The following is a 23,705-nucleotide window of genomic DNA, read 5'->3' as shown; positions in this document are numbered from 1 at the left end:
TCCCCTTTGGACTTTTCCACATTTTATTGTGTTATAACATGGACTCAGAATGGGTTTAATTAGGAGTTTTTGCCACTGATCAACACAAAAAAAGTCCATAATGTCAAAGTGAAAAATAAAATCTACAAATTGTTCCAAATTACAAAACAGAAAATAATTAATTGCGTAAGTATTCACGCCTTGAGTCAATATTTGGTAGAGGCACCTTTGGCAGCAATTACAGCCATGAGTCTATTTGGATAAGTCTCTGCCAGCTTTGCACATCTGGACACTGCAATTTTTGCCCATTCTTCTTTCCGAAATTACTCACACTCCGTCAAGTTGGAGGGGGACCTTTGATGAACAGCAATTTTCAACTCCTTCCACATATTCTCAATTGGATTGAGGTCCGGGCTTTGACTGGGCCACTCCAGGACATTGACCTTTTTGTTTTTAAGCCACTCCAGTGTGGCTATGGCTGTATGTTTGGGGTCTTTGTCCTGCTGGAAGATGAATCTTCTCCCAAGTCCCAGGTCTCTTCCAGACTTCAGCAGGTTTTCCTCCAGGATTTCTCTGTACTTTGCTGCATCCATTTTGCCCTCTATCTTCACAAGCTTTCCAGGCCCTGACTCAGAGAAGCATCCCCGTAGCATGATGTTGCATGAGGCCAAAAAGCTCTATTTCGGTCTCATCAGACCATAGAATCTTCTTCTACTTGGTCTCAGTCTCCCATATGCCTTCTGGCAAACTCTAGCCGAGATTTGATGTGAGTTTTTTTCAACAATGCCTTTCTTTTTGCCACTCTCCCATAAAGGTCAGTTTTCTGAAGCACCTGGAAGCCGTGCTCAGCCGTGGAAGACTGTAACTCCTTTACAGTTGCCAGAGGCCTCTTGGTGGCCTCCCTGACAAGTGCCCTTCTTGCCCGAATACTCAGTTTTTGAGGACGGCCTGTTCTAGACAGATTCACAGTTGTGCCGTATTTTCTCCATTTCTTAATAATGGAATTTACTGTGCTCCAGGGGATATTCAATGCCTTGGAAATGTTCTTATATCCTACCTTGGATTGGTGCTTTTGAAGAACCTTATTCCGGATTTGCTTTGAATTTTCCTTCGTCTTCATGATGTAGTTATTGTTAGGAAATGTAGTAACCAACTGTGGGACCTCCCAGAGACAAGTGTATTTAACCTGAAATCATGTGAAACACCTTAATTGCACACAGATGGACTCCATTCAACTAATTACTCTACGCATTATCCAGAGGCCATTCCCCTCTGATCTACGTCTGCTAAATCCAACGAGCTAGTGAAGGTTTTCACTCGGGTAGGGATTCCAAAGGAAATACTGACCAACCAAGGCACCAACTTTATGTCCTGGCTAGTCTGCAGAACATGTAAACTTTTGGGGGTTAAGACTATATAATCTCGGTTTACTATCCCCAGACCGATGGTCATATGGAGCATTTTAATAAGACCCTCAAAAACATATTGCACAGATTTATTAATAGTGACGTACGCTGCTGGGACCAGCTGATTCCTTCCCTGCCCTGTGGAAGCCTCACAGGGTTGTCCCCATTCGAGCTGCTCTATGGTTGGAGACCCACAGGTGTATTAAATCTGGTCAGAGAGATGTGGAAGGAGCAGCAGGACAATTCCACCAATACTGTCCGGTATGTGTTGAACCTGGGCAGACGTCTTGAGGCTGTGGTGAAGTGGGTGCATAACATCTTGCAACAGGCTCAACACAGACATGAGACCCAATATAACAGGGGGATAAAGTACTTCTGCTGTTCCCCAGCACTAAGTCTAATTTGCTGGTGAAGTGGCAAGGACCTTTTGAGGTTACATGCCAGATTGGGACTTTGGACTATGAGATCTGCCTGTTGGAGTGATGGAGAGAAAAGCACATTTATCATGTAAACCTCTGAAGCCGTGGTTGCAATAGGAGGCATTGTTCATGGTGCAAGTGGATGACGTCACAGACATGGGACCTGATCTTTTTGTGTTAGCGAAAACAGGGTCGGTACAGATTGCAGACAGTTTGACACCAACACAGAAATGTCAGGCTCGGGCGCTGGTGGCAGAATTTCCTGATGTGTTTTCTCACGTAAGGGGGCAGACTCGAGTAGCCCACCATCACATTGAGGTTGAGCCTGGGGCACCAGTTTGCCAGAGGCCGTATTGCATACCTGAATGAAAAAGGCAGGTAATAAAAGCAGAAATTGAGAAAATGCTCAGGCTAGGGGTAATAGAAGAGTCCCAAAGTGAGTTGTTTTGATGGATAGCCAGATGTATCAACTCGATTTTGCATTGACTTCAGGCAAGTCAATGAAAAGTCGAAGTTCGATGTTTATCCCATGCCCCGAGTAGATTTTGCAAGAGCATCTAGGCAGGGCTCAGTTTATGACGACACTGGATTTAACAAAGTGGTACTTGCAGATACCTCTGACCCTGGAATCTAAAGAGAGAACTGCGTTTGACTCGCTTTGGTTTGTACCAGTTTAGGAACAGCTACTTTCTAGCGGATAATGAATCACATTTTGTGGCTCCGTCAGCAGTACACCGCTACTTACATAGATGACGTGGTTATTCACAGTGAGGACTGTGTAGGGTAGAGGCAGTGCTGCAATCCTTGCAGGAGGCTGGACTCACTGCTAGCCCAAGGAAATATGCCATTGGGAAGAGTGAGTTGGAGTATTTGGGGTATCAAGAAGGGAGTGGCCAGATCAGACCGCTGATTGCAAAAGTGAAAGCCTTGGCTGACTGGCCAATCCCTACAACCAAAACCCAGGTGCGCCGCTTCTTGGGATTAGCGGGCTACTAAAGGAAGTTCATCCTGAAGTTCTCCATGCTCACTACTCCCTTGATAGACCTCACCTGGAAGGCTGCCCCATGCCCTATGCCTTCAGGGTAGTCTGCTGAACAGGAAAACTGCATCAAAACACAGATTTTTTTCTCTCAGGAAGGCATGGGGGTGTAGGATTTTCGAATGGAGCAGGCCGAGATCTGTGCTGGCTGTCTGACGAGTGCACGACCCTGCAGGGGAGGTCAGTAGCCCCATAGGATCCGCCTGTCAATCACGGCAGTGACACCAAGAGGTTTGGTGAGGGTGTGTGGTCTCTTCTTCTCTCTTGAGTGGTTGGGTGGCAGGCCTTGGGGGGGTCGCTAGACCTGTAAAAATAACCGTTTGGTATTTCCTTCGTCTTGCGGGAGTTGTGTTGACAAACAAAAACAAACAGTGGATTAAAAACCATAACAGAATGCCAGTGTCTGGAGAAAGAAAAGGGACAAGCAAGCGTGGCTGAGGAAGACAGCCGCTGCCAAATAAATGAGATTGATTATTACGTACCTGAGTGGGACGTGTAGAAGTAGCTGGGGAGGTCTGGGCAACCCCAAGAGTTATAGCAAGGGAATAGCAACGCAAATAATATCGCATCACCTATTTGTCGCTTCTAGTGTGTGGTCACGTTGCTGCGAAAGTATCTTGTCACCCAGTGAAAAATCACATTGCATCTTGTCTGGCATCCTTTACACTACACTATGGTACAAGTACTATTACAGGTCTCTGCATTAATGTGAAAGGAGATAATCCAAAAATGAGATCCAACCAGGCGCAATACAGCTATCTTATAGCTTACACTTTAATCAAGTGTTTGTCAGCGCAAAGGTACAGCAAGCTCAGCTTGTAACAGTTGCCACAGTTTTGATTCAGTCTGTTGCATTTGGATGCTTGGTATATCGTGTTCTTAATCATTATTTAGTATCGTTTCAGCATAATGGATTTGTAATAGAAAGTAACTAACAAACATACTGTTTCAGGGAAAGAAATTACTGGTGCACACCTAAAACCCTGTGGTCATTGTTATATGGGCCTCAGGACACATAAACAGATTAAAAAATAAATAAATAAATAATATGCAGATTTCGAGGGTAAAGTATTAATTTCTTAGCTGTCTTCAGATTTTCCATCCAATAACAATAAAACCGTTCTTGGGGGAACTGCAGTCTAAGTCATGGTGACCCTCTGAACTTCATGGCATCTGATTGGTTGAGCTCTAAAGCTATATCTTTGCTACACATCTGGATTTTTTAAATTTGTGCATGAGCATTTTTTGCGAGAAGTAATTTTACATGCTTTGAATGATAACCTTTTCAAAACACTGACATTTGGTTGTCTCACTGCTTGAAAACAGTCTGATTTTGATGAAGGTATGCATGGATATTACAACTATGGCCACAAGTTTTGAATTACCCTATATAGTTAACTAATTTATAATGTTATGCTGAATAATGTTATGTTAACATTGAATTGCATACCGCGTTGTAGTTTTCCCATATACACATTGAAAAATGTTTTGAAAATCTAACATGAAATACTGTACTACTATTGTGTCTTCTGGTAGACTTTTGCAATATCATTTTGTAGTTTTTCTGATTATATGATCTAAATTATGTTCACATATACAGTGCCGTGAAAAGTATTTGCCCCCTGTCTGATTTTCTGCATTTTTGCACATTTTGTTCAGATCTTTTTGTGGGTTGTAGTAGTATATAGAGGGAGTGAAAAATGACACCAACATTTGGTGCTTCTTTCATTTGTTTGGTGTGCAAGGTAATCAAACATGCAATCTTCAGGTGTGAAAAAGTTATTGATCCCCTAGTTTACTCAACCAAATTAAAGGGATCATTAGGGTCAGCTGTTTGAACACTTTGGTTAACAATCAGGCCTGATTTGGGCCAGCCCTGCCTAATATAAATCTGAATAACTTTGGCCATTACCATCAGAGTGAAGTTGTCAGCACACACGTTCTAGAGGCACATCATGCCACGATTAAAAGAAATTCCTGAAGACCTCCAGAAAAAATTGTTGATGTTGAGGGTTACAAAGCCATTTCTAAGTCTCTGGGGCTCCACCAAATCACAGTCAGAGCCATATTGTCCAAATGGAGAAAGTTTGAGACAGTAGTGTATCTTCCTAGGAGTGGCCGTCCTGCCAAAATCTCACCAAGAGCATGGCGTAAAATAGTCCAGGAAGTCACAAAGAACCCTAGAACAACATCCAAGGATCTGCAGGCCTCTCCCACCTCAGCCAAGGTCAGTGTTCATGACTCCATCATCAGAAAGACACTTGGCAAAAATGGGATTCATGGCAGAGTAGCAAGGTGGAAACCACTGCTTACTAAGAACATGAGTGATCATCTCAAGTTTGCCAAAAAGCACCTGGATGATCCTCTAGAGTTCTGGAACAATGTTCTATGGACAGATGAGTCAAAATTGGAACTTATTGGCCAACATGGACCCCGTTATGTCTGGCGAAAACCAAACACTGCATTCCACAGTAAGCACCTCATGCCAGTGGTCAAGCCTGGTGTTGGTAGTGTCATGATTTGGGGATGCTTTGCTTCATCAGGACCTGGACGACTTGCCTTCATTGAAGGAACCATGAATTCAGCTCTGTATCAGAGAATCACAGGAGAATGTCAGGCTATTCATCCGTGAGCTGAAGCTGAAGCTGAAGCGCAGCTGGGTCATGCAGCATGACAATGATCTGAAACATACAAGCAAGTCTGATTCAGAATGGTTGAAGAACAAGAAATTTAAAATTTTGGAATAGCCTAGTCAAAGTCCAGACCTAAACCCCACTGAGATTTTGTGGCAGGACCTGAAACGAGCAGTTTATGTTAGAAAATACAAATGTCACTGAGTTGAAGCAGTTCTGCATGAAGGTGTGGGCCAAAATTCCTCCATGGCGCTGTGAGAGACTGATCAATAACTACAGGAATTGTTTGGTAGCAGTTATTGGTGCTAAAGGTGGGGTAACCAGTTATTGAGTCTAAGGGGGCAATTACTTTTTCACACGGGGGCACTGGGTGTTGCATAACTTTCTTTAATAAATAAATGAAATAAGTATCAAAATGTTGTGTTATTTGTTCATTCAGGGTCCCTTTTACCTAATATTAGATTTTGGTTGAAGATCTGATAACATTCAGTGTCAAAAATATGCAAAAATGTAGAAAATCAGACGGGGCAAATACTTTCCCAGTACTGTATATATTTTTAAAATTATGTCTCAATCCTAAAATTCTAGTTGATGAAAACATTTGGCCATGCAGTAGCTGTGCAAGCAATTAGAGCTGCATAGGGTAAGGTTCTTTTCTGAAAGCAGTGGAAGTACTGACACCTGTAATGTGTTATTTATATCATCTGCAGGGGGTGTATGTGAAATGCCTAATCTGTAAGAGACTTGCAGCTTTGCATGTCTTGCTTTCTGAGCTGTGTTTTTGTACCATCTTTCTCCAACATATCTCAAGAAAAATTATATTGTGAGCCTACTGCACTTTGAAATATTTTTTATTTAATTTCTTCACTTGTCTTTACATTATCTCTTGGAATCTTTGATGCTGTCATTGAATCGGTACCTTATTTATTTATTTATTTATTTTTTGGAACTTGGTTGAGCTGCTTAAAGTACACATTGTACCCTGGTCAGAATGAAGAGTACAGTTGACAATATTATTAAAACTGAACTAAACTTAACTTCTGAAATGCTTAACCTGCCAGTTCAACAGAGAGCTGTTGAAGTTTTTACATGTATTTTTACCTTGTACTGTAAAGCCATGCTACAAGTATGTTTTTGATGTTCTGTTATTTGAAATTGTGGAATACAGCTTTTTTTTTTTAATAGAATGTGAGTTTGTTCTAACTATATCAAACTGACACTTTGTCTCCTACATTCTAATTAATTAAATACAACTCCTGTGTTTATTAACATGTTGTTTCAATACAATTTATTTAATTGATCATTAAGCTTAGTAAGTTAGAAAGTCCCTACAGTAGAACAGCTGTGTGTACTGAAGTGAGACATCTTGTTCGATAGATTTTCTTAAAATGTATTTCTGTCACTTTAGCTATATCAGTGTTTCCTGGAAAGTGTAGCACAGCTGCAGACTTTGGTGCATATTACAGTATCTCAAATTAGCCACTACTTACTCATACCAATTATAGTCTGTTCTGTTATTTTTGTTGAGTTATAAATTATCGCAATGCAAATTAATAAGGAAGTAGGAACAGCTAATATTAAAGATTATGTGATCTAGATGTTTTGCATAAAGCAGAAGCTGCAAAACAGATGATTTAAATGTGAGAAACAGCCTTGGCCTTGCTTGTTATGTTGTGATCCCATGCTGTGCTTTGTTTTCTATAGTGTATTCTGCTTGTATGTTCTGATGAACATTTCTTTATTGTACTCTTTCTCATCCACCCCTGTATTATTGCTCTATAACAGTGTGTAACAAAATACTATACTTACGTCTGAAAAATACAATGGACAGATTTATCAAGTATTTTTCAATGGCAGTACTGTTACATTGCTGAATGGTTAGATAGATCACTGCTTTTCTGACACACATAGCCAAACGTTTATTTTTAAGTGAAAAATCCAAAACAGTCTGGGATGTGTGTGTGTATATATATATATATATATATATATATATATATATATATATATATATATATATATATATATATATATATATATATATATATATATTATATATATATATATAAACAGATATTACTCATCATTTAGCTTGTGTCTGCACTGTTTTTAGATCAAATCTAGCTGGGTGAAGAAAACCTGGCAATACTGACATGTTTGTTCTGTCTAAAACTAGGACATCATTTACCCAGTGACTCATTTTAGAAAAAAAATATTGGAAATATGATTCGAGTGTAACATTTTACACAGAAATGTGATCTAATTTAGAATGGGCTACTGAGAAGTGTGACACAGTGCCATCATTTCCTTTGTGTGTCCTGCAGTGGTGGCTTGCACTGTTGTAACATTGCTCTGCATGGCTTTGTTTTTTTTACCGTACAGCAAATTGTTGGTTTAAGCAGGCACAGTATATGAATATGACTCATATGAACCCTGATGAATATTCTACTGTATATACTGTAGTATACATTTTTGACAAACTGTCACTTTTTACATAGGCCCATCCACAAAAGCATATTAAAGATTGGTTGAGTCAGATTGTACAACTCCTTGCAGCCTTTGGAATTCAGCAAGTGCAGTGTAACAGTCCGGTCAGGCTATGTGGCGGAGTGTCCCGCCCCTTTATGTTTAAGTGTTTTATGTTGTCTGTAGTGTGTTAATGTTGGTGTTTATGTATAAAATACACAGGATATAAATATGGGTTACAAGCACAAGTGTTTAAAATGTATATTGGTTTTTAGGCACAAGCATTGCACAGCACTTCACGTGCAAGTAAAGTAATATGTGAGCACGGGGAATTGCACTTTTATTAATTCACGTGCAGTTGTACCGAAACTCCAATTGAATGATTAATTAGCAATCGAGTCTCGGTACAGCTGCATAAAAACTGCATGTTTTCACTCACTTGGGGTTGTGTATTCGTGAGTGGAGAACGGGAGAGAGAATGAGTTTTTTGGGTTTTGAGAACAATTGCTACAGCGTGCTGGAAGTGCCAGCACGGTACTTGTTTGTCTGTTTGTCCACTGTCTTGTTTAGTGTTCTGCTTTTTGTTTACCTTTTTATTTTGGCCTCAGGTGCCATGTCCTGTTTTGTTTAAACCTTTTTGTTTATTATTTGCAATAAAACTCTGGACGCCTTAGCGTCACAGATTCATTGCCATTCCTAATTGTTTGGAATCTGCATTTCTGGTCTGACTTCACCCCTACAAAGCCATCCTGTTCACAGGCTAGTTTACACCTACATCTCAATGCAGTCTGTCACTACTCTGATAGGTTGAAATTCCCTTTTCAACCAAGCCATTTGTTAATACAATTATAGGAGGCCTGACTGTACCAACACCTGCAAAAAATGAATGTACAAAAAATCAATGTTCAACAAACCAAGTTAGTGATGACTGGGTTATTTCTGTTCACAGCATATGGTAGAATTTATAAGAAACGGAGTCAAACAGACACATGTTTCGGCTGATATTTGTCTACTCAATGTACCTTATAAGTGTTACCTGATCATTTTGATTGAGTGTTTTGAAGTTTGGGATAACAATACAAATCAAAGTGTTTGTGCACAGTAGTGTATTGAGTTCTTATAATTAAAGCTCATACTTCTTCCCCATTGAATTGTCCTCTGATTTTCATTCATTGCGGTGAAAGATGAAGAGGGATCTACTTTGTAGTATTTGAGGTGGGTTGGGGTGTTGGGAATTTGGAATGATTAAGGAATTGTTGGAAACCTATTTAGCAAACAGTTACGTGTTAAAATTAGGGTGTTATGTTCTAATATTCACATAATATTTATTATAAATAATTTCACACAAAAACATCATTAATATATGCATTCTCATAAAATACACTGAACAAAAATATAAACGCAACATGTAAAGTGCTGGTCCCATGTTTAATGAGCTGAAATAAAAGATCCCAGAAATTTTCCATATGCACAAAAAGCTTATTTCTCTCAATATTTGTGCACAAATTTGTTTACATCTCTGTTAGTGAGCATTTCTCCTTTGCCAAGATAATCCATCCACCTGACAGGTGTGGCATATAAAGAAGGTGATCAAACAGCATGATCATTACACAGGTGCACCTTGTGCTGGTGACAATAAAAGGCCACTCTAAAAAATGTGCAGTTTTGTCACACAACACAATGCCACAGATGTCTCAAGGTTTGAGGGAGCATGCAGTTGGCATGCTAACTGCAGGAATGTCCACCAGCGATGTTGCCAGAGAATTGATTGTTCTTTTCTCTACCATAAGCTGCCTCCAACTTCGTTTTTGAGAATTTGGCAGTACGTCCAACTGGCCTCACAACCGCAGACCACATGTAACCATGCCAGCCCAGTTCCTCCACATCCGGCTTCTTCACCTGCGGGATCGTCTGAGACCAGCCACTCGGACAGCTGATGAAACTGTGGGTTTGCACAACTGAATAATTTCTTTACAAACTGTCAGAAACCGTCTCAGGGAAGATCATCTGCGTGCTCGTTGCCCTCACCAGGGTCCTGACCTGACTGCAGTTCGGCGTCGTAACCGACTTCAGTGGGCAAATGCTCAACTTCAATGGCCACTGACAAGCTGGAGATGTGTGCTCTTCACAGATAAATCCTGGTTTCAACTGTACCGGGCAGATGGCAGACAGCATGTATGGTGTTGTGTAGGCGAGCGGTTTGCTGATGTCAACGTTGTGAACAGAGTGCCCCATGGTGGCGGTGGGGTTATGGTATGGGCAAACATAAGCTATGGACAACTAAAACAATTGCATTTTATTGATGGCAATTTGAATGCACAGAGATACCGTGACGAGATCCTGAGGACCAATGTCGTGCCATTCATTCGCCGCCATCACCTCATGTTTCAGCATGATAATGCACGGCTCCATGTCGCAAGGATCTGTACACAATTCCTGGAAGCTGAAAATGTCCCAGTTCTTCCATGGCCTGCATACTCACCAAACATGGCACCCATTGAGCATAACTGGGATGCTCTGGGTTGACGTGTACGACAACGTGATCCAGTTCCCGCCAATATCCAGCAACTTCGCACAGCCATTGAAGAGGAGTGGGACAACATTCCACATGCCACAATCAACAGCCTGATCAACTCTATGCGAAGGAGATGTGTTGCGCTGCATGAGGCAAATGGTGGTCTCACCAGATACTGACTGGTTTTCTCATCCACACCCCTACCTTTTTTTTTAAGGTATCTGTAACCAACAGATGCATATCTGTATTCCCAGTCATGTGAAATCCATAGATTAGGGCCTAATGAATTTATTTCAATTGACTAATTTCCTTATATGAACTGTAACTGAGTAAAATCTTTGAAATTGTTGCATGTTGCGTTTATATTTTTGTTCAGAGTAAAACAACAGTGCAAAATAACAATTAAATCATAATAATACAACACACATACAAAATAAAATATGCACAGGGGCGAGGTGTACCCTGACACACTCAGATTATTACTTTATTTGCCCATTGGTTTCCCTAAAATACTGTACATTATGTATTTCTCTAAATGCAGAGGGTTTTTTTTTTTTTTTTTTTTTTTAGTTTTTCGCCCCCAAGAGGATAGCCCAGATTTTTGTTGTATTTAGTGGTGTTAGATAGTTAATAAATACCCAGCATGTATAATGCACAGTTAAAGCTTGGGCGACCATAATACAGTCCACCACTGTATTAACAAAAATAGATATAGTGGTAGTCTGTGGCATTTTCTGGTTCTTTGTCTGCCTACAGGTGACAATGATTATATAACTTCTGGGCTATTTTGATCATATTTACTAATTGAGTACAGGATGTCCTCTGAAACCAGTGAGGATACTGGTTTCGGCTAATATTAATATATCTGTATAAATAGCCATTCTCATCCAGTTCAGCAGAATGATAATCATGCTTGTTCATGCAAATTGCATTACTTGTGTTGAAAGCTTCAAATGCAGTTATATTATATGAAATTGTTACCTTTTACTTTGTATTTGTCACAGTAATGTGAATCTGTTGTAAATTAGTTTTTTTTTTTTTTTTTCCTGCAGGTGCTGATCTGAAGGAGAGAGCAAAAATGCACCCAAGTGAAGTCGGGCCATTTGTGTCTACAGCCAGAGCTCTCATGAATGAGCTAGGTCAGTAAGCCTTTTGTTACATTGTAAATTATTGTCATTACCAGCAGGTTTGGGAAAATCTAAAGGTAAAAGGTATATAACTAAAGTTTTCATAGATCAAGATGTTTAAATCACAAAAAAATAATATTAAATACATTTTTACCGTAATCCATACATCTTTTACATAAGAAAGTGTGAGACCTACGATTACGACTTGAAAATAATTCATATTAAATATATTAGAATTAATGGAATTATTTCAGCCACCAACTTTTTAAAAATAATCTTATTACACTATTTAGTTTTTCAAAGCTTACCTTTTTAAGTCTAAAATCATTCTCATAAATATTGCTAAGTTGTTCCAGATGTTATCAAAATTGCGGGCTAGTGGCAACAAAATAATAAGAGTCACCTTTGAAGTGCTGCTTAATATAGAACCGCATATTAACGTTCTGTTGGTAGATTAGGGAGGCAGTCTAAGCAGCGCTCCTTGATCAGATAATGCAGTATATTTGTATTGTGTGTGCCGTGAATGTGAAGTGGGTGTTTTCCTGTCTCATGAGAAGGCAAAGCATTCCATTAAATATGTTTATCTAATATAATCTACCGCTTACTCCAATAGGTAAAAGACGTTAATCGCCCACTCTTAAAAACAAACTTTTATAAGTGAGATTAGTTTATTTTTAAAATTTCATTTCATTTGTACTTCAGTTGATGGGTATTTGAATTGTTTTGCTGAGCGGAGCAGTTGCAGAGAATTGTTTGAACTGTGTCTATTTGCAAAGTGCTGGGTGCGCCTTGACGGGTAGCAGTTCACCGTTGTTTTACCGCCAGTCAGTCTGAGTACATCATTTCTCCCAATCTAAATTTTTTATGCCAGTTTCTGCCGTGACCTAAACTTCCCCTGAAAATCAGTAACAGCATAGTAGCTTTATAATCTTATCCTCGTCACCTCTTTACTGCGCTGCACAAGAGGTTCACATGCCTGCCTGCTCTCTTTATTTCACAGAATGCCTTCCTTTACTGTTATTTCTGTCTCTTTGTTCACAGTTTGATTGCCAGAGTCATTTGTTTTCTGTACTTGTGCAAGGTGTTCTTTTCTGTTTAACGCCTGTTCCATTTTTATGAGTAAACATATGACGTCCCCATTTGCTGAAACCACATATAAACCCAAGATCTCATAAAGATAGTGTTGGTGGTGTTAAAATCTTTTAGCAGGATATTCCACAAGTGCAGTGGTACCCCAAATGCTATCCATTTACTACCAATGCAGAATGACTGGGGGTTTGCCCCCTAAAACACAGTAAAAGCTGTCTTGGCAGTCACAGTTGCAAAAACCCATTCCTGGGGTAAAATGTGGACCAAAAATCTATTTATCTGGCTGCCGGTCATGCCGCCACAGCCTTAATGAAAAATTGTTTATAATTTCACTATTCAACCTTTCCAAAAGAAATCCCTTGTCATTAAAGCATAGTGCAAAATTTGACCCTTTATCAGTAAATAACAACAGGATTGGTATAAGTAGGTAAAAGTTTAGTAGGACGTAAGTTTGAACATGTGTCTTTTAACCTAGTTATTTAGAGTTGATGGGAACAGTGTGGCAAACAATTGGTTCTAAATGTAGCCGTCTCTGCTTTTCAGAGGAATTTATTTGTGCATTCCTCATGTTACAGTAGACATTTGGGGTGCATTCTGGAATAAATGAAAGGGATTATATCTTATGAAATAATAATTCCTTGCACTTCCATTTGCTATGCAAGTTTAACAGAGAAGGCAGGCAAAGTGAGACAGTGCTTTAACCCAGTGTGGTGCCATATAATATTATTTAGAATGCTTTTTGATGCTTTCATAACTGTACATGTGAGATATATGGAAAAGGTTTATGGAATTATTTCATTATGTCTAACCCCTTTAAATATGTGCTAATGCTTAGTGTAATTAAATACCTTTTTTTCTGCATGTAGAAAGTATAACTGTATTAGGGATATTTATAGGTAAAAATGTTCCACAGACTTGATGCCTTTTTGTGACTAAAAATAAAGGATCTCATGGACGTGACAGTTGTGTAATGGGTGACAATGTTTGAAATTCCTGTGATCCAGGGTTATAACCCTGTTTCCTGTTTACTAGAACTCTGCTTTCTACATGGAATTTAGATTGTGATCTTGGATTAAACCCATCTAATTCAGATGTGGCGGTTTCAGCTTGCATCATCTGTTTGCTTGTTTTATGTATCCCCTTTTAAGTACCATACATATGATTGCTTTAACAGATAACCGTTTTCTGAAAAACAAAACATTCAAATAAAATGATGACCTTGCATTAGGTAGTCTTTTGTTTGCTAATTAGCAGGGTTGTGTAGGTTTCCGAGTAATTCATTTGAACCTGTTAAAAGTGATGAGGTATTAATTAAAATTGCTTAAAACCTTTTTAATAATATGTTAATTACCCAACACAAACCAAAGCTTCTCCTTGTCTACACAATGATTGCGTACCAACAAATAACAACCTGATAGTGGGATTTAATATAGAACCTGTTGCGATAAAGCAAACTATAACCACTTCTGTGATTTACCTTTCTTTTACCCATTTGATAAAAATCATTTTAATTTCACTTCCTGATTTTCACTTTGTCTTTTCCATAGAAATGCGTCTCCCATTGTGATCAAGAGTTCTACAGTGAATTGTGGGATAATATTCTTGGGCAAGATTTAACCTCTGATTAAACCCCGCTTGCGCTATGGCAGTAGAAATGTTAGCGGAAAGGAAATTCACTTCCATGCAGCTTTTAAATCACGCAGTCAGGAAGTTCATTGTCATTGGTTGGTACTCACTTGTGCAGATGAGGGAAAGGCAGCTTTTCTTGTGAAATTAACACATTTTTAATAGGCTTGTTTTGGTTTCATTTAAAACTGCAGACAGAACAACATGTTAAAGGGAATTATGAAAATTTGAATAATTTACTGCCTGGAAGGACATTTTAATTGGCTAAATTAAAATGCATTTGTATACTACTGATCTTTGCTGGCTATGTTTACAGCTATTTTTGGGACCAGGAATTGAGTTTTCTTTTTATAGATTTGTGATGTCATTTCATAAAACTCTTCAAAAATGCAGGCAACTCATTTTCTAGTTTTACTTGTTAGTGGGGTCTAGTTTAGTGAGAATCTGAATATCAGGTAATTTCTGTTTGAGCTGGAACTCCAAGGCAGTGCAAGGCCTGGATTAAATCAAATTGATGTTGGCGGTTTAGCTATTATAAAATATAGCAATGGCGGCGCCACACATTTTGATTTAAATCAGGCCCAAGTGTTCTCTGCAGCCTTGCTTTGTGTGCATTGTTTTCGGTTAACTTTGAACCACATCTAAAAATAGCACTCGGTGGTGTTGTTTCAGTCGTGGAAGTCGTAAAGACTCTGTTGCTGACTTTTGGGTGGGTAAATGCATATTCGTTGTGGTTTACCTGTTTACAATTAATCTGCAGCAAATGGGGCCAGCAGTGTTTAAGATAAAATGACTAACAATGGTGCTTATCATATTTTAACATTTAAAAAGCTGAAAAATGTGAAATGCAAATAAAAAAAAACAGAGCAGAATTCTAAAAGCTCACAAAGTATGTAACAACAAGAACGTTACTTAAATTGCCTGCATTCCCAACAATATTCTGTGTAATTTTTATTTGGTGTTCAAAGTCATTCTTCTATCAGCAATACTTTAGATTGCTTCCCATCTGTAACACTGGGTTTTGGAGAGGCAGCATTGCTTGAAAAGACACGCATTTTAGTTGGAACAAATACAATTAAATACACTGTGAGGAAAAGAAGCTGTGATGATATAGGTTGGCTTGAATCCCCCAATACAGTGCCATACCATCTTTGTAGCCACAATGGTTTATTCCAAATTCTCAAACAAGGCCAAAAAAAAATCTACACAGCTTTTAAATTCCCATTGGCTTCTAGGGAACATCTTGCATAAAGTTTGATCAATTTGAAAAATCTTAGGTTTCTATCACTTTTATGAAGGCACACGCTGAAGCATTTGTCTGCTTATAGGTTGTACCTTATAATTTTGATGGCTTTTGAATGAAATCGTAAAGAATAAACACCAAACATTGGAATCTAAAATCTCAATTAGGAATTGTTATGTTCTGCTGGCCTGATTTCTGAATATTGCAATACACTGCATATGACCAAACATTTAGCATAAAAACAGCCAGATAAAAAGGATCAGACATGTACAGAGGTTATATCGACAAAAAGGGTCAAGTTACAATATAGCTGTGGTACAATACAAAAACAGGCATGTTGAAAAGCCTCAATTGCGTCTTATTTTAATACTTGAATAGATTTCAGTTTAATAAAAAGGGTCATAGTTTCCTGACAAACTTGCGAGTACAGATCCTTTTTCTTTCAGTGCTATGGCTGCAGATTAACTTTTTAGAACACATTTTTAGAATGTGCTCAAGGGGCAATGCTGCAGTATCAATTTAACTTCTCATTCCTGTATTAATAATATTCTCTTTTAAACTGAATTTATACTACTCAAGATGTAAGCCTTATCGTATCAGAAATAACAAATACCTAAATGTATATTCCTGTTTTGTAAAGCTGTTGACTGCTGTGTTTGGCACCAGTCAAATTTTCAAACTTTTCTTACTGCGCATGCCCAGACTTTTATGTTTCCTTGCAGACTGAGGCCGCTCATGAAAAGATAAATACTCAAGTCTTTGTTTGGGAAAGTACGTGTTTTATAAACTTGCTGTATATTTTACTCCACATGTAACTAATTAGTTTTATATTAAATACAGACAGTTGCTATTAACGAATGGTAAAGTGTACTACAGTTGGACTTAAAAATAAAATTATAAAAAGCAAAAGAAAAATTATGTGTAGCTGACGGCAGTGCTTTACATGGAAGCATAGCATTTGCTCGAAACTGTACAAGTACCCTCAACACTTTTGTAAAATTGTGTTGCAAAAGTAGCATACATATTGTACTGTTGCACATTATACTGCCAGAGGGGAGCCCGTTTGGGTTGCATTCCTAAAGAGGAAAGTCCCCAAGACCTACTGAAAGAGGAAGTGTCAGCACTAGTGGCATGCGCCTTTCTGATACTGATTAGATTTCCTGTTTGTTTTTTTCAAGCCCAGAGTTTAAATTTGTATTTATTTATTATTTTACTTTGTTACACAGGTCACTTTTGGTGTGTAGCACTTCTTTCTGAAACATTGCCATTTTTCTACAACATTTTTACAGGGCTGGCTCTTGCAGCTGTGTCTGTTTTGCCTGTATTTCTGTTTGGGTGCATTTAAGTTTTCAGTTGTATATTTTATAATGCTGAATAATTTAAGTAGTTTTTTCTTTTTATGTCATGCTTCAGGTTTGCTATAAAGTTCTGTCCTTTATACAGGGGTGTAGAAGTTTTGAAAACATTTCTTGTCCAAGGGACAAAATGCTAGAAAAATCTGCTTTTAAAAAAAGTAGAATACAACGTGTAGGATTTTGCTTTTATTTAATACTTACACTTTATTACTTGAAACTTTTTTGCTCAATGTAGGGTGCATTGTGCATCTTTCTAACATGTATTCCCCTGGTCCCACCCCAAGTCCAGTATTGCCAGATCAGAGGTTTTCCCTCAGATTTAGAGGTTTTATGTTTTTGCTCAGAGCAGTCTGGAGGTAAGGAATGGGCAAAGGTTTTTTTAAAGGTACATTTTTAATTTTAGAGGATTTTCAAAAGTTTTTTTTTTTTTTTTTTTTTTCTGTCTGAAAGCATTTTGTTCCATAAGATGTATTAATAACGTGCAAGTCCTTCCTTTACTAAGATGGCGGCTGCTCTGTGACATCATACCAGTTGGCAGCTGCGACCGCTGAGTTCTATGGAGTTTCTCCAGACGTTCGATTTTCTTTGACAGCCAGTATAAGACCACTTCATGTGCAGCAGGTGTTAGGGCTGCTAAGCATACATGGAGTCTGTGCTGCATAGAATGTGAGTGAGAGGCACAGGTGGGGGCCTACTTATTGCAGAGGAAATTAATTTAGTTGTAAGTGTTGTGCCTGTCAGTAACTATATATATATTCTGGGAAATGAAGCAAAAACTACATTTACTGATTTATTATGTTTTACAATATAGCCATGGTGTACCAATATAATATTACTGTAGGTGTAAGGTTTAAGAATTATACAAGTGCATTCCAATGAATTGCATACATAATAGTTGCATATTCCTGTTAACTTAAAAAAAAAAAAAAAAAAAAAGTGAAGCATATTTCCTACGAAAATAAACATACAGTAGATTCCTTTGAGCAGTTTTATGCATTTAACCAGGAACTTACATTTTCAAATAAATGTACTTCACAGTTGTATGCAGCTATCAGGTAAACAATTAAATGTATTAAACTGTATACGTTACTGATAATTGCATACTGGTAATTGCATAAATAAAACTGTTACATGACTATGCAATTAAGAAGGCTCTGTAATAGGACTTAATATGTTGCACTTCTGATATTATTTAATTTGGGATTTCAGTGCTACTTACATGAATTGTATATATTGCAGTTTAATTGTTTTGTGTTTACAGTTAGAATAACAGGAGCTTGTGCCCTCATACTAAATTATTTTGTCCTAGAGGTATTAGGTGCAATTCTAAAGGCTTTCATGCATTCATCTAGCAGTTTATATTGAGGGTTTTTTTTGCAGATTTTCTCCAAAACAAAACACTACTCAACAAAATACTTTAAGTCTGGTTGAGTGATTTTTCTTTTTTTTAAATTGTAGGTAAAACGAGAGATGTATCTGCTTTCTAGTCTTCTATCTTTTGAAACCTGGTTCTTGGTAGGTGCCTGTCTGTGTGCTGTGACCTTCTACTCCTGTTTTTATTTTTTATTTCTAAAGGGGCAGTCCTGTAGCCCACTCAGAAACAACCATATACAATCTAAATGTCTAATTCTTATTACTGATGTGTTTATATTTGTCAATTAAATTTATTTTATTTTTTTTTAGCCTTTGGGAATTCAGGCAATTTTCATTTTGTTTTCCCGCGGGCAACCACTGATCTAGGAGATTCGCAATGGCTCCATTACTTTTCTAATGTTGAACTTGTTGTAATTTTGGATGGCCTGTAGCAGCAATAAGTTTCTATCCAGACACAGGACTGGTTTAGAATACCTTAAGCTCCTTTCACACCGGCACTCCTAACTGGGTCTGGACCCAGGTCCTGGCTACCCAGGTCACAATCCCGCTTAGTGTCAAACCATGTACCTGGGTCATACCAATGTTAACCTGGGTCCCAGCAACCCACCTCAGGATGTGGGTCGACACGCTTTGACCCGGGTTGAACGAGACAAAATGCTTCATGCCTGTTCGTGAGCCAATGCAATAACAAACAGCCACGTCTGTGTGAAGGATTCACTTCCTGCGAGGAACATTTCTGTTTATCCTGTTTAGCCATATTTTTGTTGCTTGAGACACACCATGAGCCAGATTGCAGCAGGGATGAAGAAACATTTGCTCTAATCAACATTTGGGCCGATGGTTCAATCCAGAGATGCTTGGATGGAAGTGTCCATAACAAGCTGCTTCTGGGGCATTGATCCATGTATCGTTTATTTGTGTCTGTCACCCAGGTCAACCCTGCTTTATCAAAAGCAGTGTGAAATCACGTAGCTGACCCACATGACATTGGGCCCAGACCCGGGTAGAGCATGCCAGTTTGAAAGGGGCTTTAAACTCGCTGTGACCAAGTGCAGATGGTCAGTGCACTAAATAGACCACGAATGCCTTTGGGCATTTATTAAGACATTGTTTTCATGTAAGATCTGGAATTAGTGAGCATACAGTTAGAGCATGAAGATCTGCTTGAGGAGTAAGTAAACCTGGCAGTGGTGTACAAGGTTAAACAGAATGACAGGTCCAGGATATAAGACTTAATCTAGCTGTTCTTTGTCATTTTATTGTATCTGATTGAAAGTATTTTATAGAATTGGTATCTGAAATCTGAAACTAAAACCTCCAAGTAGGTAACCATAATTACTGTGCCCCAGTTTTGGTAAATGTACGTCACTCAGTTTTATTTTAGTCAAATTCACAGGATTGCAGTCTCATTCATTGACCTTCTGTTTGAGTTTCCCATTTAACTCTTTATATATTTATTTTTTGTTGTATGATAAGAATATCTAGAGCTTTTCTAATTAATAAGAATACCAAAAATATATAATTCCAGTGAAATCTAAACATGAAACATCTTTATTTGATTATTTTCATTCCGCAAAATGCAAAACAACTTGCACTTAATGCCATTCACGTACAGTGCCGTGAAAAAGTATTTGTACCCTGTGTGATTTTCTGCATTTTTGCATATTTTTGACACTGAATGTTATCTGATCTTCAACCAAAATCTAATATTAGATAAAAGGAACCCTGAGTGAACAAACACAAAATTTTGATACTTATTTCATTTATTAAAGAAAGTTCTGCACCACCCAGTGTCCCTGTGTGAAAAAGTAATCACCCCCTTAGACTCAATAACTGGTTACCCCACCTTCAGCAGCAATAACTGTAACCAAACGCTTCCTGTAGTTATTGATCAGTCTGTCAAGCGCCGTGGAGGAATTTTGGCCCACTCCTTCATGCAGAACTGCTTCAACTCAGTGACATTTGTGGGTTTTCTAACATAAACTGCTCGTTTAAGGTCCTGCCACAACATCTCAACGGGTTTAGGTCTGGACTTTGACTAGGCTATTCCAAAACTTTAAATTTCTTGTTCTTCAACCATTCTGATGTAGACTTGCTTGTGTGTTTTGATCATTGTCTTGCTGCATGACCCAGCTGCACTTCAGCTTCAGCTCACGGACGGCTGGCCTAACATTCTCTTGTAGAATTCTCTGATGCAGAGCAGAATTCTTGGTTCCTTCAATGATGGCAAGTCATCCAGGTCCTGATGCAGCAAAGCATCCCCAAATCATGACGCTATCACCACCATGCTTGACCATTGGTATGAGGTTCTTACTGTGGAATGTAGTGTTTGGTTTTCGCCAGACATAACGGGGCCCATGTTGGCCAAAAAGTTCCTCTTTTGACTCATCTGTCCATAGAACATTGTTCCAGAACTCTAGAGGATCATCCAGGTGCTTTTTGGCAAACTTGAGATGAGCACTCATGTTCTTAGTAAGCAGTGGTTTCCGCCTTGCTACTCTGCCATGAATCCCATTTTTGCCCATGTGTCTTTCTGATGATGGAGTCATGAACACTGACCTTAGCCGAGGCAAGAGAGGCCTACAGATCCCTGGATGTTGTTCTAGGGTTCTTTGTGACTTCCTGGATGATTTTATACCTTGCTCTTGGAGAGATTTTAGCAGGACAATCACTCCTGGGAAGATTCACTACTGTCCCGAAATTTCTCCATTTGGACAGTATGGCTCTGACTGTGGTTTGCTGGAGGCCCAGAGCCTTAGAAATGGCTTTGTAACCCTTTCCAGACTTATAGGCATCAACAACTTCGGGAGGTCTTCGCGAATTTCTTTTAATCGTGGCATAATGTGCCTCTAGAACCTGTGTGCTGACAACTTCACTCTGATGGTAAGGGCCAAAGTTATTCAGATTTATATTGGGCAGGGCTGGCCCAAATCAGGCCTGATTGTTAACCAAAGTATTCAAACAGCTGACCCTAACTATCCCTTTAATTGGGTTGAGTTAACTAGGGGGGGGGGGGGGGGGGGGGGGGGGGGATAACTTTTTCACACCTGAAGATTGCATGTTTGATAACCTTGCACGCCAAACAAATGAAAGAAGCACAAAATGCAGACGATGTAGCAGGTAATTTTGGCAAGGAATTAAATGTTTATGTAGCCATGTTGAAAAATAAAATGTGTCAATTACACAATATATTACAGGAACACAATCTGCATGTGGCAGGATGACATTGAGTGGTGAAGTCCGGCCGGAATGCATGAAGAAAATAAAGGCAAGGTAACTGCAGTACAAAAGACGCGTGGTGCTCCGTTTATTAAAGAACAAAAAATAAATAAAATATTTGAACAATAATACACTGCTCACAGAGCGAAAAGGTTAAACAAAACAAATCTCACACACAAAACACAGGTTCGGCTGGGCAGTAGCCTTCACGGAGCCTCTATTATTTTTAAGTTTTTCTCTTGCTCCTCGCTCGTGCTCGTTCCTCCTCTGAACACCCACCCAGAGTGCGGAGAGCTGTGGGCTTTTATTTACTATGACCGAGGGGCTAAACTGTCAATTCTCTCATTACCCCTCGGCCACATTCTGCACGAGTTTTAAAATGAGCAACTTGCAGAGGATGGGCTGCCAATCTCGTCTCTGCCAGAACACATCTAAATTAAAACAAAACAATAACAAAACAAAACGCTGGTACGGCGTCATTTAAATACACTAAATAAATACAAAAGCAATAACCATGGCTTTCACCATTATAAATAATAACAAATACAATAAATAAATCATAATAAACAAATTTAACCCCTCCCCGGGGCGGGGGGGAGACCCCATTCTAAAAATAACTGTACAGGGCGACTCGCGGGACAAAGTAACGTCATTCACAAATAGACAACTCACTTAAACGAGTTTATCTGTTGAGTTGAATTTTTGCTGCTTTTTGCGTATATGGAACGCATTTACGTTAAAAACAAATACCTCGGATAAATGCAAACTGCAGCACTGCCAAATTAAGTAGAAAAGCCTGCTAAAAGAAATGTTAAAGTAATAAATAAGTAGATTGCAAAACTATACAAGCCAACTTACCTGATTTTTTTTACAACAATCCTTTCACACTGTCCCTCCCCTGTTGTTCAGAGGGGATAATATTTTTCTAGCATTTTATATATATATATATATATATATATATATATATATATATATATATATATATATATATATATATATATATATATATATATATACTAGGGGGAATCCCCTTATTACTAAATGCAATACAAGTGCAATGGAAACAGCTCCCTGATAAATCTGGTTTATAATTGGACTGGAAACTGTATTTCGAATGTTTGATTAAAACAGACCTTAAAGCCAAGCAATGTGGAGTTGTTTTGTATCAAACTGAACAAAAAAAAAAACTCTATTGCTATATGTAATGTCAGCACCTTTCAGTTCATTAGAGTTGCTAAAATAAACATTTGACATCAAATTTAATTTATTTTAGTATTTCAAAATTTAGCACAATTATGGGTTTAATACTTATTCTGTGCAATTTTTGAAAAAAACTTCTTGTCCAAGGGACAACATGCTAGAAAAATGTACTGAAATGCTTCTAAACAGTAAACTTTTTTTTAAACATCCCAACAAGTACACGCTTGACCACGAAGTGTTATAAATTGCACAACATGATTATTTCTAATCCGCTAATACCTTAGCGACTATGGTGTTGTTTTTTTTTTTTTTTTTTATTATTTTTTTTTTTTTTTTGTAATTGACTAGATTGCTGCATTTAAAGGTTAGGTTCATGTATTAAGAAAGCAGTATCTTTGCTAATTCACAAAAAAACTGAAATAGTACCTTAAGTTTAAAAGATTAGCCTGTGCCTTGCCAGAGGCTCTCTTGCAATCATTTCTGGGTTTCTTTGTAACCAATTGAAGATCAGCTTTTTCCACAGCTGATAGGGTTAGGACGTAAACACTTTTTAAAATTTTGTGTAGGTGATGGACTTCCGCAATTCAGTTTTTAGAAAATTGCGAGGCTCTCTAGAAATATACTCGTTTTCTATCAACAGAGCGAACATGGGAAAAATAAATAAATGAAAACAATTTGTCCAACGGGCAAAGTATTATGCCAAAACTTGCTGTCCTAAGCAAGAATCTTGTATACTCCTGTTATGGATGATATATGTATGCTTTTTTAAAGCCTATAGTGTAAAACAAGCACAAATACTGTGCATCTGTTTTTGCTGCTGTGAAAAAAAAACAAAAAACAAACAAACAAAACATATGTATTAACTGCCCCATTATATTCAGCCACCTTTTACCGTGAGAGGGGTATTTTTTGGTCTGATACTGTTTACTTCTAGTGTTTTTATGATGCAGAGGAAGGCACACCTTGAATTTCCCATCAGTTCCTCCCTGTTGTTTTAACTGTTTCAACACAGGTCTGT

At 38.3% G+C, this 23,705-nt stretch overlaps 1 protein-coding gene across 2 annotated transcripts in view; it reads left to right on the top strand.

Annotated features, from left to right (window-relative positions):
* LOC121302193 (methylglutaconyl-CoA hydratase, mitochondrial-like) overlaps window positions 1–23,705 on the top strand; it is an 85,622-nt gene that overhangs the window by 18,419 nt on the left and 43,498 nt on the right. For both annotated transcript variants that reach the window (XM_041232021.1, XM_041232013.1), the window contains one exon: window positions 11,507–11,593. In XM_041232021.1, the coding sequence (XP_041087955.1) occupies window positions 11,507–11,593 (87 nt within the window). The remainder of the gene's footprint in view (window positions 1–11,506; window positions 11,594–23,705) is intronic.

Source organism: Polyodon spathula, chromosome 2 (genome assembly GCF_017654505.1).
Source record: "Polyodon spathula isolate WHYD16114869_AA chromosome 2, ASM1765450v1, whole genome shotgun sequence".
In the NCBI taxonomy this organism is placed as follows: domain Eukaryota; kingdom Metazoa; phylum Chordata; class Actinopteri; order Acipenseriformes; family Polyodontidae; genus Polyodon; species Polyodon spathula.
The sequence above is the reverse complement of the archived record's forward strand: the minus strand, read 5'-3'. Positions and strand labels throughout refer to the sequence as shown.